Source organism: Phyllostomus discolor, chromosome 14 (genome assembly GCF_004126475.2).
Source record: "Phyllostomus discolor isolate MPI-MPIP mPhyDis1 chromosome 14, mPhyDis1.pri.v3, whole genome shotgun sequence".
Classification (NCBI taxonomy): domain Eukaryota; kingdom Metazoa; phylum Chordata; class Mammalia; order Chiroptera; family Phyllostomidae; genus Phyllostomus; species Phyllostomus discolor.
Window position 1 is genome coordinate 668812 of NC_040916.2, and position 18553 is coordinate 687364.

The window sequence follows — 18553 nt, forward strand, 5'->3', positions numbered from 1 at the left end:
GAGCAAAGGTCAAACTGCTCCCATCCCCATCTTCAATTTTTGAGAATCTACACATAAACTTGTTGAGAGCCAGGTGTCCAGAGGCTTTTATCTGTTCTTCATAATCCTCCCTGTTCCTCTGCCCCTTCCTCTGCCTTTTGCTTGCTCTTGTAGCCTGAATGTTCTCCCATGAGAGCCTCCCCCCACTGCTTTCCATCCATCCTTCTGAAGACTGGGAACTTGAGTGACTCTGATATCAGGGAAGGCATAAGCTGCTTGTTGAAATGCATGGCACTCTGTCCCCTGGCAGGGAGATAATTGAGGAGAAATATTGGCTTCTCTGGGAAATGAGGTGCTAAATTTGTTGTGATATTGGTGTCACCGACAATCAAAGGGAGCCTCTTGCCATCAGGGACTGGGGAGCTAAATGAGAAATCATTAAGTTATTGAAGAGACTAGGGAAGTGAAGGAAGGAGAGACCCCTCCCCATTTCACTGGAGGGCAGGGGAGGGTAACACAGTGAGATTGAAAAGGCAAAGAGAGAATCAGAGAAACAGAGAGGATATGAAGGAAGAAGCAGGCTGCTTTCTCCAATATTTCTTCTATACCTGTATTTTCTTGTCTGTTTGCCATGGGCCCCATCAGGCACCTCTGCATGCAGTCTTTTGTGAAGCTTTAGTGAGCAACTTCATCCATGAAGTGCTCTGGCTTCTCCTCTGACCTCTGGGCAGTCCTGAGACTGAAACAGGACATAAGACAAAGAGACAAGTGAGCAAAGTTGGGCTCCCTAGATCATTGAAATTTTTGGTGAGTAGAAAAGTTGAGGACTTCTAGCCAAGATGGAGGCACAGATAGATACATTTGGCCTCCTTGCACAAACAAAAGAAGGACAATAACAAATTTAAAAACAAAAAATAACCAGAACTGCCAGAAAATTGAACTGTATGGAGGTTTGACAACCAATAAGTTAAAGAAGAAACATTCATCCAAACTGCTAGGAGGGGTGGAGTTGGGCATCTGGGGTGGAGAGGAATCAAGGCAAGGAGGTAGCTAGAGGACTGGGGTGGGTGAGGCAGTGGTTGGTGGGCCGGGCAGTACCACATTTGTGTGCAGACAAACCAGGAGGAACAACTGAGGAGTGAGACAGACTGTGAAACCCAGGGTTCCAACACAGGGAAACAATGTCTCAAAACCTCTGACTGAAAAAGCGTGGGGGTTGCAGCAGTGGGAGAAACTCCCACCTCACAGGAGAGTTAGTTGGAGAAACCAACAGGGTCCTAGAATGTACACAAACCCACCCTCCTAGGAATCAGTACCAGAAGGGCCCAATTTGCTTGTGGATATTGGGGGGTGACTGAAAGCCAGCCAAGAGCCGAGCAAGCAGCACTGTTCCCACTCTGGCCCCTCCCCGACATACAGTGCCACAACACAGTGATGTGGGTTTCTCTGCTCTTGCAAATACCTAAGGCTTTGCCCTTTACAACATAACAGGTGCATAGAGACAAAAAAAAATGTGGCCCAATTGAAAGAACAGACCAAAGCTCCCAAAACAGAACCAAGCAATGAAGAGGTAGCCAACATATCAGATGCAGAGTTCAAAACACTGGTAATCAGAAATGGTAGAGTATGGTTACAAAACAAAAGAAGAAGTGCAGGCTATGCAAAGTGAAATAAAGGAAAATATACAGGGAACAAATAGTGATGGGAGGGAAACCAGGGCTCAAATCAATGATTTGGAGCAGAAGGAAGAAAAAACATTCAACAAGACCAGAATGAAGAAGTAAGAATTCAAAAAAAAAAAAAAAATGAGGAGATGCTTAGGAACCACTGGGACAACTTTAAATGAACCAACATCCAAATCATAGGGATGCCAGAAGGAGAAGAGGAAGAGCAAGAAATTGAAAACTTATTTGAAAACATAATGAAGGACAAATTCCCCAACCCGACAAAGGCAATAGACTTCTAGGAAGTCCAGGAAGCTCAGAGTCCCAAAGAAGTTGGACCCAAGGAGGAACACACTAAGGCACATCATAATTACATTACCCAAGATTAACAATAAGGAGAGAGTCTTAAAAGCAATAGGAGAAAAAGAGACAGTTATCTACAAAGGAGTGCCCTTAAGACTGTCAGCTGCTTTCTCAAAAGAAACCTTGCAGGCAAGAAGGGGCTGGATATAAGTATTCAAAGTCATCAAAGGTGAGGACCTAAATCCAAGATTACTCTATCCCACAAAGCTATAATTTAGAAGGGAAGGGCAGATAAAAGTGCTTCCCAGATAAGGTCAAGTTAAAGGAGTTGATCATCACTAAAGCTTTATTATATGAAATGTTAAAGGGATTTATCTAAGAAAAATAAAATGACCAATACTATGAGCAATAAAATGACGACAAACTCACAACTGTCAACAACCAAACCTAAAAGAAAAAAAAATGAACTAAGCTAACAACTAGAACAGGAACAGAATCACAGAAATGGAGATCACATGGAGGGTTATCAGTGGGGAGGGAGGAGAATGGGGGGAAAAGTACAGAAAATAAGCATAAATGGTAGGTACAAAATAGACAGGGGGAGGGTAAGAATAGTATGGAAAATGGAGAAGCCAAAGAATTTATATGTATGACCCATGGACATGAACTAAGGTGGGGGAATGCTGGTTGGAGTTGGGATATAGGACAGAGGAGAATAAAGGGGAGAAAAAATGGGACAACTGTAATAGCATAATCAATAAAATATATTTAAATAAATAAAAATATAAAAGCATCTTGCCATGATATTCTAAGAAAAGAAAAACAATTGAAAAGTGCATGCATGAGGGCACTGGTCAGAGTAGCTTGTTTGAATGGGGTGGGAGAGGAAAATCAATACCTTCTTCACAGCCACTCTGGCAGAACAGGAAATATCAGGAGCAAACAGAGAGACCTGAGTTCCCAGCCCTAGCCTCCAGATCCTGTGTTATCAACCCTGAAGGACAATCTCTGGGTCCTCCCTCCCCCATGTCAGCCACTGCCTATTCAGATCCTCCTCCAATAGCTGTTAATTACAGAGCCTCCACTTGGAGGTTCCCTCTACTCCATGAAGCAAATTAACATTCCCTGCCCCTAGCATGTGTAAAATGAACAAAATTTGGTGGATCAATTCAGCAGCCAGTCAGAGCTGCTTTTACTTTATGCGGGATTGATTTAGTTGTCCCTAACTTGGGATCTTTAGAAGCACCTTTTTGGGAAATCTTCTTAATGGAGATTAATTAGAAAAGCCTAGAATGCCCTAGTTATAGGCAAAAGTGCCCTATTCTCTCTTTTGGTGGCTACATATCAATACTTGTATGTACATATACAGTAAGATACACAAGCTTCAAACAAGGACACGACCCCACCACCACACATGTAACCAAATGAAAAATCGATATTCAGCTGTCTGTCACCACAAAAGCCAAATTCTTGAAGCAGATGCTGGTGCAAAAAGGAAGAGGTTTTGTTCAGGTGCTGCATGATCTGGGAGAATGGCAGACTCCTGCCTCAAAGCCCATTTCCTTAGCAGTACCAAGACAAAAGCCAGTGTCCAGAGTTCTTGTTCCATTTTAAAGTACAGTCCTTTGGAGCCCCCAGGCAGCTACTAAGTAGTTATTGCCCCCATCCAGGTAGCTTAGCTTGTTCCCTACTGCTGTTCATTTCAGATTCCTTCCTGGAGGCTGCATGTGGATGCTGTGCATGGAGCCCACATGGCCATGGGCCATGCAGCTGCTAGGGCCACAAGAGCATGCAAAAGCACCAGCCAGTGCATCACTAGATGGGCAAGAGAGAGCCTCCCTCCTGGAGGCCATGGGCCACGTGGCTGCTAAGGCAACGTGGCTGATGGAGAGAACAGGCGAGTTCACTATGTAAGTGCAGGTCATGAGCAAGTGAGCCACAAGCCCACCTCTTTGTTCCCCTGAGATTATATTAGTTTGGGTATGGGACAGACCAAGTTCTTTCTCAAAATGACCAATCAACTTCCCAAACTTCTGTGCACTTCGAGAGGATCTACCTCCCAATCAATTCCTTCTTTCCCCAGGCTAGACTGACAGACCTTTTTGGTCCAGCACCTCCCCTTGTGCCACTTTGACTTCTATGTCATATGTGCTTGCTTTGCCCTGATCCTACCCCTAATCCAGTACTGGAAGGCAGAGGGGGAGGTCTTTTCCTTCCAATTATCTTCCTAGCTTTTTGCACTCTGGCCCTATCCATTGATATTTCTAGCTTTCCATGTGCTCAGTGTAAGAACTTTCCCGTGCCAACATCTTGGTCAATGAGGGAGATGCCCTGGTGCTCCAATAACACATACACAACAACACAAAACCCACACATACTTACACCCCAAATAGCTGCCTGATTTCGTCCAATTCTAAGCCCGTGCCTGAACCTTATCAGATTGGCACATTGCGACTTCATCAGCTACAGCCTCCACTTTTGTCTTTCTGAATCTGGACTTCTTCCTTTGTCTATGTGCAATTTTTCTCAGCAACCTAGAAATTTCTGGAGGGCATTAAGGAATGCCCAGAAGGAGAAAGTGTTTAAGTTTTAAACAAATATGACCTTGATTCCAATTTTTTATGTGCTTGAATTCTAGCCACTTCCAAATGCTCACTTGGTTTTTTATGTCTCCATGTCTTGGTCCATGCTGTTTCCTTTGGAATGCCCTCCCCTACTGTTCTCTGTCTGTTGAAATCCTTCTCATCTGCAAGTTTAGTAAGTAAATGACTATTTATTGAATATTCTAGTGTGTGTCAAGCAAGGCCTCCAATTTCCAACCTGTATGACTGTAGAAAGGGCCTAGAACTAACAAAGGCCAACAAGATATGGGTCTCAGCCCAAGGGAAGACCAATATGGAAGCAAGACATGTGAAGAATGCAATTTACTCTTTGATCTAAAGTGCTTTTCTCTGTGTTGCTCCATCATGATACTCAGTATGATGTATTGTCTGAATACTTGGATATGTTGGCTAGACTGTAAGCTGGGTGATGGCAAGACCAGGTTTATCTTGTTCACTTTGCATCCCAGAGCCCTGGATGGTGTCTGGTATGTAGTAGACACTAAAAATGTTTGTTATATGAATGAATGAATATTGAATTAAGTCATTCTTAGTGTATATGCTTTACCTGTTAATTATTAATTTAATTAATCAAGTGACAAGTATTTATTAAGTACCTATTGTGTGCAAAGCACTTTTGTACAAGTAAATTTGGGAGATCCACATCTAAGATAACATCTGTTGCCTCAAGGAGCTTACAATCTAGTCATGTGTAAAAGCAGCCAGAATAAAATACAGTGCAGCTACAAACTAAACTACAGGTCTAAATAAAAACAATGCTATCTCACTGAAGTTTCATGATTAATTGCCATAGGACAAAAGTCTTGCTTTTATCTTTGACTTCCATCCTAGACTGTTTTTGAACTGTTCTTTTCCCTGCAGATTCTCTATTCAGTATTTCTTCCTTTAAACTTTGACACTGCAAATCATTTCAGTCCACCTTAATTGAAGTGTTACAAATTGATTATTTGATAGATATGTGTCCAAAGTAAGAAGATATATAAGATGTGTGAATAGAATTTTTTATAAAGTGCCAGAATTGAAAAGGATCTTAAATATTACTCAAAGCCTTCTGTAACATTGCTAACAGGTAGTCATCCACCCTCATCCTCAGTACCTTTAGTGTGGGAGCTCACTGCCATGTACTATTCCAAAGTTCTTATATGAATAAAAAGAAAAATCTGCTGCCCTGGAAGCCATAGTTATTATTGCTTGTCCTGGGAGCCTGTAATGAAGACTCAGCAATGGGGCCTGGGGATACACCTGTGTTAAAGGCTTGTAGCATATCTGCCAAGTCAGCCTTTCTCAGAGTTACTAGTAGAGAGCCAGTGCCAATTTAAAGAACATTCATCAGAGTCCCATGCCTTCCTACATTAGTTGCTCACCTGGCTCATAGAGTCAGATAGTCTCTCTTGCAAGTGCTGGAGAATCTGTAGTAATCTCTGATGAAGGGTTCCTGGCTTTGGAAGGAGATTTCTAACACCTGGATTTGCTGGTCTTTAATTTTGAGGGATGGGGCTGTAAGCAGTTGTAAAAAATAATAAAGCTCATTTGACTTAGAAATAGAGAAGTGTCCTTAATTACAAGTTCCTATCTGGTATCAGAAGATCTTGATTTCCTTCTGGCACTTTTGGTTTCAGTGTTAAGGAGAAAATCCCCTTATGGCTGCCCCAGCCCTCACTTTTCTGTATTTCTCAGAGTTAAGGCTGTTTATTGTGGGGCTGTTTCTAAAAATTCCTGGAGACCTTTTTGCAGAGGGTCTGGGGACCAGCCTGCATTTCTTCCTGTGAGTTAAGCCTATTGAGGAGACTCAGAAGTGCCATTCTGTCTACTCTCAGATTGGACTCTGAAGCCATATTCCTAATTGTAGTAACGAAGAATCTTAAGGCAACCAGAGGGTGGCTTTCAGAGCAGAACTTGAACTTCTCTGTAGTGAGGCATTTGCCCATCTGCCTGAGAGAGGAAAGAGGGGATGGGTTAATACAGGCTGAGGAAATGGGGTTAGGCCCTAGAACAATTTTTTTGTTTGCCCTAGAAGGTCAGGGTAGCAAAGAAAAGGGGTGACTCATTGATTTCTCTCCTGGAGTGCGCCCTGCTGCCTGGAGCAAAGATTAGCTGACCCCTTGAGGACCCTGTGAGAGGGAGGCGAGTGGTAGCACTTACTTCGGACCATCTTTGTGGAGAGAGACAAGAATCCTGCCTTTGTTGCCTTTGAAATAACATCAGATACAAGCCACCTGTCTCTCCTTTGCTAATCCTATAAAAAATCCCTTCCATTTCTTGAGGATTTTACTCCTTTCCTTTGACCTAAATGCTCCAGACCTTCAGATGGGACCTGAGGGTGATTAATTGCCCCAGACCTCCCCTCCCATCTTCCTGAACAGCCCCCAGTCCTTTGCTGCACTCCTAAATTTCTCCAATATTTTTTCTCTCTCCTGTCCTTCTCATTTTCTTCCCAGATGGTCCTATTACTTTTTTTTTTGTATATATCTCTCCAGGTTTCTCCTCTATAATTTCTCTTTAAGTGCCCTTTTTACCTCCCTTATTTTAGTGAAGGAGGGTTTCTAGGTACATTCCCTACCCCCGACCCCACCATGTTACCCCCAACAACAACACAAGATGAACAGGGTTTAGGGTATGCCCTCCTCCTGGAGAAAGGAATCTTCTGTAATTGAGAGGCTGACTCAGACACCACCAGGAATTTGGAGACAAGCCTACCTCAAATATCTCTCTCCTTTGCTGACCATCAATTTCTTCAAAATAAATATGTTGAGCTGGTGATCAAGGCTCTTTCCAGCTCTAATCCAGATTCTCTTTCCAATTTAATTTTCTTATCTTTACCTTTTTGTCTCTTATTCTCTCTTTTATACAAGTGTCACTTTAGTTCCTTCCTACCTTACCTTAAAACAGTTTCTTACAGCCTCTTTTTCATTCTCCCTGCCACCAGCTGTCTTCATCTACTTTGCTCTCAATTTTCTGTCTGTGACTCTCTCTTTCTATCCTTTTCTCTATGGTATTTTCATTTTGTCTTTGCACATTGGGCCATCTCTTTCAGTGTCCTGTGTCTCAGTTTCTTTTCTTCCCATTCTATGGACTTGGGGACTGCTGGCATTTGGGCACCTCCTCCATTTGCTTCTTTAGGTTGGGGGAAGGAGGTCAGGCAGATCATCTCCTTCTCCTGCCTTCTCATTCCAACTCCTGATGCCTTATTTCATTCATCTCTTCCAGATGGCTTCTTTGTGAAAGAAACCAGAGAAGGCTTCTCTGTCTTAGCTTTTGCTGTCTCTTCTTTCCTCTCTATTTTTTCTCTTTCCTCTTATCCTCTGTTTCCTATATGAGCTAACGTCCTTACCAGCCACCTGCCTACTCTCTCCTGTACCTCCCTTCTCTTGCCCACTGAAGCCAGAATGAAATTCAGTTTTTCAGCAGAGCCATCCACCATCCCTGCCACCCACTCTCTGCTCCCTCCTGTCATACCTGCTGTATATCAATACCACTTGTACTCACAATACCATTGTCCTTACCATAAATTATTCTTAGGGTCCTCTGCCAGAGCCAATTTACATAGACTTGCCAGATCAGGTGTAGCTCAAGTGCCTTGAGCTGGCTGGGTAGAGGGGGCTGGAGGTCCAAATGGGGCAGGGGGAAGGGAAGTGGAGTATTTTCAGCTGCTCCTGTGAGTCCCTTTTAGCTAGTGAACTTAGGGTTCTTGAGACTAGGCATGGTCTGGCAAGTCAATTCAGAGACCCAGGATTGCTTGACCTCTATCCTCTTTTTTCTCACTATGAACCTAGAAGGAGATGTAAGGAACTCTGATGTGGAATTCCTTATAGGGGAAACAAAGAATGGCCTTTCTTTTCCTATACTAGATATTACATGTCATCTGGGTCCTCTCAGCCACTATCAGTTTCACAAACCCACAGACCTCCCTTTACAGCCTTTTGGGAGGAAATGCCAAGATGGCCCCAGATGTAACAACTCTTCCTCACAGTCTGAAAGGGTAAAGGGCACAGGACTGAGTCCTTAGGCATGTCAGCAAGGTTTGGCTGAGGTCCTAGAAGAGTGGTAATGGCCCTCGGGGGCCAAGTAATTTAGCTCACTCTCTAGAATTCAAAGAAGCTGAAACCCAGAGAAGTGAAGTGACCCCCCCAAAGTCACACAGCTGGGTGGTGGTAGATCCAGGACCAGTAAGCCCATACCTCCTGGCTTAGGCCTAAACTACTCTGTCCCTGGTTAGCAGTATTAGGCCAGTTCCCCGTGGCACTTTCAGGATTCTCTTTCTGCCTCTTTTGGTGACTAAGCTACTGGCCAAGACCAATAAATTCATATGCCTGTCACTATGATACTAGCCAGGCCCTGTGGCCAGCCTCTGTAACCATTCTCTGTGGTCTGCTCAAATGTAAGAAAACCAGACCAGATTGTGGCCACTTGTAAAATCCCATCTGGTCTCTGGAAAGATTCCCCCATTTAGCTGTCTCTATAATACCCCCACCTTGGAGGTAGACATCAGGGTGGCTTGGCCAATCATGTTGTGAGGAGGGAGGAAAAACTAGTTTTTCAGCCAATGAGTTCAGCTCCCTGGGATGAGAAAGGACCAAAAATGGGAAGGTGGTGAAGGTCATGGGTTAGCTGAGTCCAGGCATTGGAGGCCCCTACTCTTTCACTGAGTCATCCTTGCTTCAAATTATGAAAGTGGTTTGATAATATAAATACGGGTGGACTCAAGAGTGGGGGTGATAATAATCTGTGAATGTTTGGAAACTTGTCTTTGGGCAATGAAACCACATTACATTTTGACGTTTTCAGATTCTGGGCTGGGCTCTGTATAAGGCAAAATCATCAGTCAGCTGAGCAGGCCTGGTACTTCCCTCCAGGGAGCCTCTACAAACCTGCCTCTCTGTCTGCCTCCATGAGCCAGAATTTCTTTCCTATCTGTCTGTCCTCACTGTGCCCTGCCCAGCCAGCACTTTCTCAGCACCTTTCCTCTCTTTCACTTCCTCCCTTCCTCTTCACTATAAAAAATGCAAACCTCCCTCTCTTCTCTCCTTTCCTTTTTGCTGGCCTTGCCCAGAGAATTGCACTCCTCTTTTCTTGGTGAGAGGATCCAATGGGAGGCACCCTCTCTACAACATCAGTTGTAGTTTTCATAGAACAGGGAAAGAATGGCTGGAGTTGGAGGGAGACAAAATCAGGTGTTGGGGAAGTGGGGAGAGCAAAGATGTGAGAGCAAAGAGAGGAAGAGTAGAGTGTGGGGAGATTAGTTACATCTGAAAGCTGTTGGTCTGAATCAAAGGCATCTCTTTGAAGCAGCAGCATCTGGAGTAGAGCATGTGGGGACTGCTTCAGCCCAGAGGGTTCATTACTGCTCCTTTGATAAATCCCAGGAGACAGGACCAGGCCTCTACCTTCCCTCTCTCCTATAGTCTGTCTCTCTTGGCTTCTCATCTGGTTGGCCCCACTCTGTCTCTGGCTCCTGGCAGACCTGGAAGGCAGGGCTCTGGGAACATGACTGCCAGAGCATATGTTCCAAGACATGGGCACAGAAAGATGCCCATGGGGTGCAGAAACACGTACTTGACTTCAAAGGTGCAGAAAGGGTGTGTATATTTATGTATATATGCATGTGCACACACACAACAGCAAAGTGTGTGCTTGTGTGTTATATAGTTCATGTGTGCTCACAAAAAGTACAGTGTATGTCAGAAACTTTTAAAGCATTTTCAGCCTCTCTGTGATAGGATTTAGAGGTCATTTAGTTCTCAGTCAAAAATGGTATTTGACACCTCTGTCTTCACCATGCCTTTCCAGGGAAGCCTGGTCCCAGCCCCAGGGACAGGCTCAATGGGGACAGGACATATGTTCACACACAGACCGGGACAGCTGGCCTCTCCTGGTCTAACTCTGGTCCCAATGCCATGTCAAAGATATAAGAGGGAGTTGGAGAACAAAGCTGGAAGGGAGTGTTACCCCAGGAACATCAGTGCTGAGGCGAAGTGGGCTGTTACTAGAGAAGAGGTGTCTTGAGTAAGGGGACAGTATCAAAGGAAGATGGAGAGGCCCAGGGGACAGGTTTGGGTAATGGCCAGAGTCTGAGCTAAGAGGTCCCAGGAGGTGGTAAGAGATAGGAAAACGGTAATAGCCAGACTATTGTGATGGTGTTCCAGGGGAGCAAATGTTCTAGCCACTTGCTTTGCTTACTGTCTTCAATATTGACCAGCTGTGTGATTGGAGGAAAGGTGCTTATCTCTCTGAGCCTTAGATCCTTTTTTAAAAGTTTTAATTAATTAATTGTTTGTATTTTATTATATTTTTTCCATTACCATTTATTCCCTCTATATCCTCTTCCCTCTTCCACCTCTACCTACACTCCCCACCCCTGCATCTGAGCCTTAGAGGCTTCTTAGGAATAATAATGGGCCTCATTGGGTTGTCGGGTACATTAAGTGAATTAGTCTCAGTGACTTAAAGGTTGGCATTTTGCTAATCATTGAAACCTTCTGGATGCTGTTTATGGTTGTTCCAGCCTTGGGAACCAGTCTCCATTCAGGGATATTTATATCCAGCCTTATATGGTTGGTGGCATCATGTGCGGCAAGTCCTGTGTGGCTATAAGCCAGCCCCAGATCTAAGGAACACTGTACACCCAGGAGGTAAACAGGGTTGAGATGGAAGTCTGAGGTACAAAGTGAAGAGTAGAAGTGGTAGATGCATGCAGAATTTAGGGCACCAGAAATTCTCTGAGATGGGGGCCATAAGTCCATTTTATTCAGGAGAAGCTTCTTGGATGTTCCTTAGTATGGCACAATGAGAAGGGCAGGGACTATCTATGCAGCCTAAAAACCAAAGTTCATTTTCACCTCTGCTACTTAATGTCTGTACCTTAAGCACCCTGGAACCATTTCCATTTTGTATAAAATGGAGATATGAACCACCACTGGTAGTGGATTTTAATGTTAGAAATTATGTCTATAAGGCATCTGTCTTGGTGCTTAGCACATAGTTAGCATCTTATAATTGGGAGTTATTAATATTAAGAAACATTGCTGGGATTGAAGGGACAAGAAAGGTAAATCAAAGTGTCTCCAGGGCTTTCTAAGGGAGTGGGAGACACAGAAGTGTACACAGAAGTGGCTTTTAATCCAAGGCAGGCTGTGATAAGTACTATAACCAGAAGCCAAAGTAATGTGGAGGAACAACAGGGGACAGAACTATTCCAAGTTGAAAGCCAGAAGAGCTTTGAATTATGGAGTGAGGTAATGGGGGTAGAGGAGTTAACCAAAAGGAAGGAGGTCTGGGAGAGAGGCTGAGGGGAAGACCGTGGGAAGCTGGGGTTTGTGTCAGAAGCACAGAACTCCCCCTCAAGACCTACACTCCTAATTTCTCCTCAGGATACCTCTGTGTTCCCCTCGCCCTCCTCACCCTGTTCAGCTTTCACCTGCTCAGAAACTCTGGATGAGCCTCCTAGGAATCACCTGTCCTTGTAGCTACACTTTGGCTGGGAGGTACGTGGCATCTGAGAGCCCCCCACCAGTCCAAGGTAGCATGTCTGTACTGAAACAACTCCAAAAGAAGGAGCAGGAGGTGGGGCCCTGACTCCCATGGAGGCCCACACACTCAACATGCACCTCCATGCCCTTTGCTCTTTGACTTCATTTCTCAGCCACCCTCAGCTTTTGTCTGTTCTGCCTGGTGGCCTGGGTCTCCTTGACTCTAAATATGGGAACTTTCCTGTTGCTATTCTCTTTAGATCTTTTTTCTTTCCTGGCCTTTCTAGCCAAGTTCTCTTCTTCCTTTCTTGCTTTTTCTTCAGTCTCATTTCTCTCCTTCACTCTTCTGCTCTCTCTGCCTGTCTTTTGTGTGGATTTCTCAGTATCTTTTGTGCCTCCTACTGGGTCTGTGTGTTTGTGTGCTCCTGCTCCTGCTGGTTTGTTCTACTTCTTCATGATGGCTGCCTAGGAGCTTACCACATCTATGATGATATCTTAAGACAGGAAGGGAATGGGATCAAGGCAAGTGGGAATTCTTTTAAAAACATGTGCAGATTCACCCTCACCTTAGACTGGAGCTGCTAGGTAGGCAAGACCATTTATTTGATGCTGCTTTCCTGTTTTGTCTGTGTCCAGGCCCTTTCTGGTTCTACTCCCACCTAGCTCCTGGGCCCCACATCACCAACCCACAGCCAGGTATTTCTCTACATTTCTGTTTAGTGCTGCTTTTATTTCCTGGAAATGGGGTATGGGCAGAAGAATGTAACTGAAACTTTGCTCCTAGTTCCCATGCAGACAAAGCTCTGTGTCAAGAATGGTAGAAGACCAGGTATATGATCTTGGTATTGTGTGTATCCTTGTTAGCCACTGTTACTGGTTCTTGGTGCCTTCTTGACACTCAAAGATACATACAGTGCCCCTTTTTTGTTTGTAATGCCATCAGGACATCTCTGTCCTTCCTTTTGGGTCCTGTCCTATGCCTGCATCCCATTGCTCACTTGCTAGGCTTTTTCCTCAGCAATTTCCATATTCTCTCATGACCACCCACATCACTGCATCAGAAACTTCCAGAGTTCTGTTTCTCCCACCCAGTCCAAGTCTACTTCCTCTTTCAGGGAGCCTCCCAGGATTAACTCCAAGCCCTACCCCAGCACTTTTCCTCCTCCCACTGCAAGGACTGGGACACATGTCCCTCCAGTCTTCTGCCCTGTCTCTGCCTTTGCCGGAGTCTATGAGCCTGAACTGGGGCAGGCAGTACTCTGCCTTCTTCCCTTGTTTCAAAGGGTAGGACTTTGCTCAGGCATTTGCTCACTCTCAGACCATCAATCAATAGACATACTCAGAACACCTACTATGTGCCTGGCAACAAGATCCTATACTAGATGATGGAGCTGGAGCTCCGAGCAACACAGTCCAGATACAAGAATTCCCCCAGGGCAGCGAGGGGGGTGGGCAGTGCAATGTGGACCTTCTATAGCTGAGGTGAGAAGTGAGTGCAAAGGGCTCTAAGGGCGTGCAGGCCAGTCATGGAAGACTTCACAGAGTAGGTAACTATTTGAATCCCAAAGGAAAGAGAGAAAACAGTATCCCACCCAGAGAAAGGCTTGACCAAGGGTATGTAGGGGTAACAAAAGCATGGAGCATGAAGAGAGGAGAAAATGGGGCTTGGGGCTTTCTCCTAATCATGAACCAAGTTAGGACAACCTGTGGGCATCTGGACTCTCTCAGATACTGTCTTGGTAGCAGGGACTGTTTTGAAGCCAGGAAACATTGTCTATTACATTTGCAGGCGTGAGATCTAGGCTACCTTTCCCTTGAATTAAATTCCCTAGACCCTTCATTTTCCTTTCTCTCTGGACTCTCTCCTCAGGGTTTTTTCCTCCATTCTCCTGTCTCCAGGTAAATTTCTTCAACCAGGCCTAAACAAAGAGGGTATTTTACTTCAAAATCTCCAAGAATAGAGAAACTTTGTCATGACACTGCTCAGGTTTCTGGAGGTCTTACTATTTATCCAACTGCCTAGGAAAGATAAGGGTCATAGGTACCGTTTAGTGGGTACATGCAAGGGAATGCACCAAGTATGCCATAAGTCTCATCCTGTTCAATTTTCATAATACTCTGGGAGGTAAGCATTTGCATCCCTCAGTTTACCAGTAAGGGAAGGTAAAGATAAGTGACTTGACTGAGGTCATGTTACAGAACACAACAAGGGGGGCCTGGGATGATATACTATTATTGAAAGAAGGCCCCAGGTCCCTTATGTCCGCCGCCAGAGGAAAGACGTCTCTCAATGCCAGAGATTCGTGAAAAGGAAAGGAAATGTTTATTTAATGCTATACTAACTTAAAGTAGTGACCTAATGTCTTTACCAAAATCCTAAAGTCCCTAAAAACACCCACAAACACACAGTCCTTCCTTCCTTCCCCCTTTGCCCAGTCCAGAGTACCGTATCTCAGGAAAGGAAATAGAAGTCCATGGCTTAGGTAGTCCTCTGGTTCTTCCCAGTTAGTACTCGATCTCGACTGGGAGACCTCCCTGGGTTCCCGGCACCCTCGGCTGAGTCACTGGGATCTCTGCTAAAACCAGGTGGTGGTTCCCCCTTCTAAAGCTGTGGGGGTCCCCAGTCTGCCAGGCCGAGTGGTTCCCTCTCTCTGGGATGCGGGAGCCTCCACTCTGCTAAAGACGTGTGGTTCTCTCCCTCAGGGCTGCCGCGTGGTTCTCCCTCTCTCAGGGCTGCAGGAGTCTCCACTCCCTCAAGTCCGCGTGCTTCTCCTTCTCAGGGCTGCGCTTGGCTCTCCTCCTAAAGCAGCATGGTTCTCCATCTTAAAGCAGCATGATTCTCCTCCAATGGCCGCCAAGTCTGGGTTTTTAAATCCCCGCGGCCAGTCTTCTTCTGCAGCCTCATTTCCGACTCCTCCCACACTCGGCTTCACATGCCAGAACTCGTATCCTTCCAGCTTTACTGGGCTGCCATCATGAGTCTGGGCAGGCGTGGCCCCATGTCCTGGAGCCAATCCTCTCTAAGCTCCCACGCAGGCGCTGTAACGCAGGGGCCCCCCCCCCCCCCCCCCCCAGTTACATCTGGGTGGGGAAGTTACTTCCATTCCCCTGGCTTAGAGCTGATCACAGCTATTTAACTTATCCATGCAACCAGTCAAAGGTTATAGATATGCCAAACGACCACGCCAGAGCTTAGCTGCAAGGCTGTTGCTATGCTAAACAGCTCTTATTGACCCTGCTCCATTTGTCCCTTCCCCCAACCCACACCCTGGGTGGGGGGGATGAAGACATCTTAAAATCTCCTGGACACCTTAAGCTCTGGACCCCATTTCAAATGCCTATTTGGGGCCCCCCGTCTTGGCTGCACCCTGTAACAGTCACATGGTTAGGAAGTGGCAAAAGCACTATACAAACTTGTCTGTTTTCTAAACTTGTGCCCTTAAAAGGGACCTTTGCAGTTTTTAGTCCAGACCTATTTTTCTATAGGTGAACAGTGGAGGCCAGACAGGGGAGTGGCAGGGACAAGGTCATACTACTCCTCCCTCTGGCAAGATCTTATCTCTGACTCTGACCCCAAGGGCTTTTCACTGACTTCATCCTGCTGCAGGGCCGGTTGCTGCCTCCTTGCTTCAGTGAACAAGGAGCCAGCTTCTCGCCATTCTTTGGATATTTCACTAGGAAACCAGGGTGTCCAGGCCCCATGCCGGAAAGCTGTGAATATAAATTTAATCTCTGAACCAAGGCTCACAGGCCACCCCAATCTAAAGCCCTTGACTCAGGCTCTGGAGGTCATAGGAAGGAGAAATGTGAGTGTGGAGAGTTTGTAGCATGAAGCTACACTAGAGACATGTGCAATGATATGAATAACTTTGAATAATAATGAGGCAATGCCTGAATTAATAATGCTCACCTGACCTACCACCTCCCTTGGAAATATGGGTGAGCCTATACGTTTGTTTTTTTGTTGTTGTTGTTGTTTTTTTGGAAGACAGGGATGGAATGTCAGGTCAGCAGAGCTGGAGGGCTGCTCATATCAGTGTGGGGGAGGAGCCCTGCTTCTAACTTCCTGATCCTCTGTAGACCTAAAGAGCTAGATTTGCACACTTAACCAAAACAGGATTTCCTCTGTATATCCAATCATATGCTCTCCACCAACCCAATTTTGGCCCAGTCCCCTCTCCCTTCATCCCATTATTTGCAGCAACCACTGCAGATGTCAAATGTGCAGGGAAATTCAGAGGAAAGAGATAGTATGGCCCTGGCCTTGAGCAGAGGTTCTTATTCTGATGGAACAGATAGGGCAGTCACCCCACTCACTAGCTGCCATCCAACTCCATGACAAACAAAAGCATGGGTACAGGCTGTCTGATGGGTTGGGATGGGAAATCCCATGGATAGACCTGTGACAACAGGGCTGAGTGATGGGATAAGCCGTGTTTGCCCAAGAAGCTAAGGGACCAATCTAATAAGACTTCCTGGATGAGATGAGTGTGGAGCAGGTTTGGAAAGAAGGGGAGAAATGAAGCTGGAGGAGGAAAAGGAAGAAGGGAGGATGAGACTAGGGTCCTGTCTCTGATAACTTAGAGGGAGGTCTTGGAATGGGAAGGAATAAGTTCCATTTGCCAGAGTGATGGAGAATCAGAGAGACTTTGGAAAGCTTAGTTTGGAAACAGTTGGATTTGGGATGTTGGTCTCCACAAAGACTTGTGAGCTGGAGAGGAAAAGAAGGGGAAGGAGTCCCCTGAGTTCTGGGGAAATTTGATTTGTTTCCAATGATAATGATGGGTTGGGGACATGGTTCGAATGCCCAGACCTCTCCCTTTGCCTTCCCACAGCCCCTCCATTTCCTATCCTCTTCCCTGTAGCCCTACACAGAAAACTGAGGCACTGCTCCTGGAGCTTTGCATCTTGCCCAGGCCTTCCCACCACTGTGCTGAGCAGACTGGCTGGAGTGGGTGGGTGGGGGTGTTGGGGAAGAAGAAACCACCATCCAATTCCCTGCTCCATCAGGATCCACAATTAAAGGCAATTAATCTGCAGTGCTCTAATCAAGTGTTCTTGGCTGAACTGCCAGCCAGGCAGCCATGTGTAGCTCCCCACAGTGCAGGAGGTTGAGCATGTGCTGGGTGTCCTTTTGTGTGCATTCATGCATCTAGTTTGTGGGAGCCAGGGCATATAGAACAGGGCAAGTGTGCTATGAAGTAGGATCATAGCCACTTTGTTTTAGATATACAACCTCTCAGGAAGCTTATATACATACCTGACCCATAGAAACTGCCCTTATGCACTTGCTGGATGCATTCATAGGGAACTCTACCTGGTATAGTTGCACATGTGTGTTACTTCACATTGACTCATACAAAACATGTCCAAGTAGAGGCCCAGTGGTATATTTATGTCTCAAGGACTGAGAGGGATGGCAGTATCACTAGTAGCATTTGTTATGGGCTTCCTGGAAGAGAGGAATGTGCTTTACACCTACCTTACTCTAGCCTCTCTCCTGGTTCCTGCCCAAAAAATGATTGCTCAGAGGCCAAAAACGTTTTAATATCAGTCAGAGTACTTTATTAATTCAACGAGACTTTATTAAGTACCATGGAGCCAGAGCTGAAGTAAACTGACATAGGCATGAGAGTGAGAGGGCAGTGGTAGAAGAAGAGCCCAGGACCTGGAGTACTGAGGTTCAGGTTTGAATCCCCAGCTCTGCCCTTAACTCACTGGGTGTCCTTGGGTAAGTTACTCATCTCCTAGAACTCAGTGTCCTCATTTGTAAAATGTGAGGGTTCAAATAGCTTAATCTATAAGGCCTTTACATTATATTGTACCACTTTCTATAATTGCTGAGCACTTTGGTTCCTAAAACTATTCCCATGATCCATGGAGGGAGAAAGAATCAAGGGTGGGCATTGACATCTTGCAAGGAAGGTGTTGGGACAGAGGTGGGGCAGAGACTAGAGTGTCCACCTACCCAGACTTCATCTCTCAGGCTTGATGCAGGGTGGGAGCAGGAGCCTGGGAATGGTTGCCTCTTGTGGGAGCCCTTCTCCTCATGCATATCCTTACCCAGTGCCAGCTTTGGCTTTGCCAGGGACCCAGACTCGCTTCAGCCAGGAGCCAGCCGACCAGACTGTGGTGGCCGGACAGCGGGCCGTGCTTCCCTGCGTACTGCTCAACTACTCAGGAATTGTGCAATGGACCAAGGATGGGCTGGCGCTGGGCATGGGCCAAGGACTCAAAGGTGAGTGGGACTACCCAGCTAGCCCAACATCTAGACTGTCCAATCTTTTAACCCACTACCCCTCCATCCCCCAAAATAGACTCCTGGACTCAGTATCCCTTCTCTGTGCTCCAGGCTCTTCTGAGTGTGTGGGTCAGGCTCTCTTTCTCTCCTCCAGAGCTCTGTCTCCACTGCTTTCCAAACCCTGTAGTTGTGTTTCCTCCTATGGACTGGCTCAAGAAAGACAATGAGAAGCCTGAGATATCAAAGGAAACCAAGAGATATTTATGTAAAAGAGCTTCA

The 18553-nt window shown here is 45.7% G+C and overlaps 1 protein-coding gene across 5 annotated transcripts in view; it reads left to right on the forward strand.

The window, feature by feature from the left end:
* Positions 1-18553, forward strand: part of KIRREL1 (kirre like nephrin family adhesion molecule 1) — a 116067-nt gene that overhangs the window by 77566 nt on the left and 19948 nt on the right. For 4 of the 5 annotated variants that reach the window (XM_036015282.1, XM_036015279.1, XM_036015280.1 and 1 more), the window contains exon 2: positions 18101-18271. The exons of the other annotated variant lie outside the window; for it this stretch is intronic. In XM_036015282.1, the coding sequence (XP_035871175.1) occupies positions 18101-18271 (171 nt within the window). The remainder of the gene's footprint in view (positions 1-18100; positions 18272-18553) is intronic. 5 annotated transcript variants of the gene reach the window in all.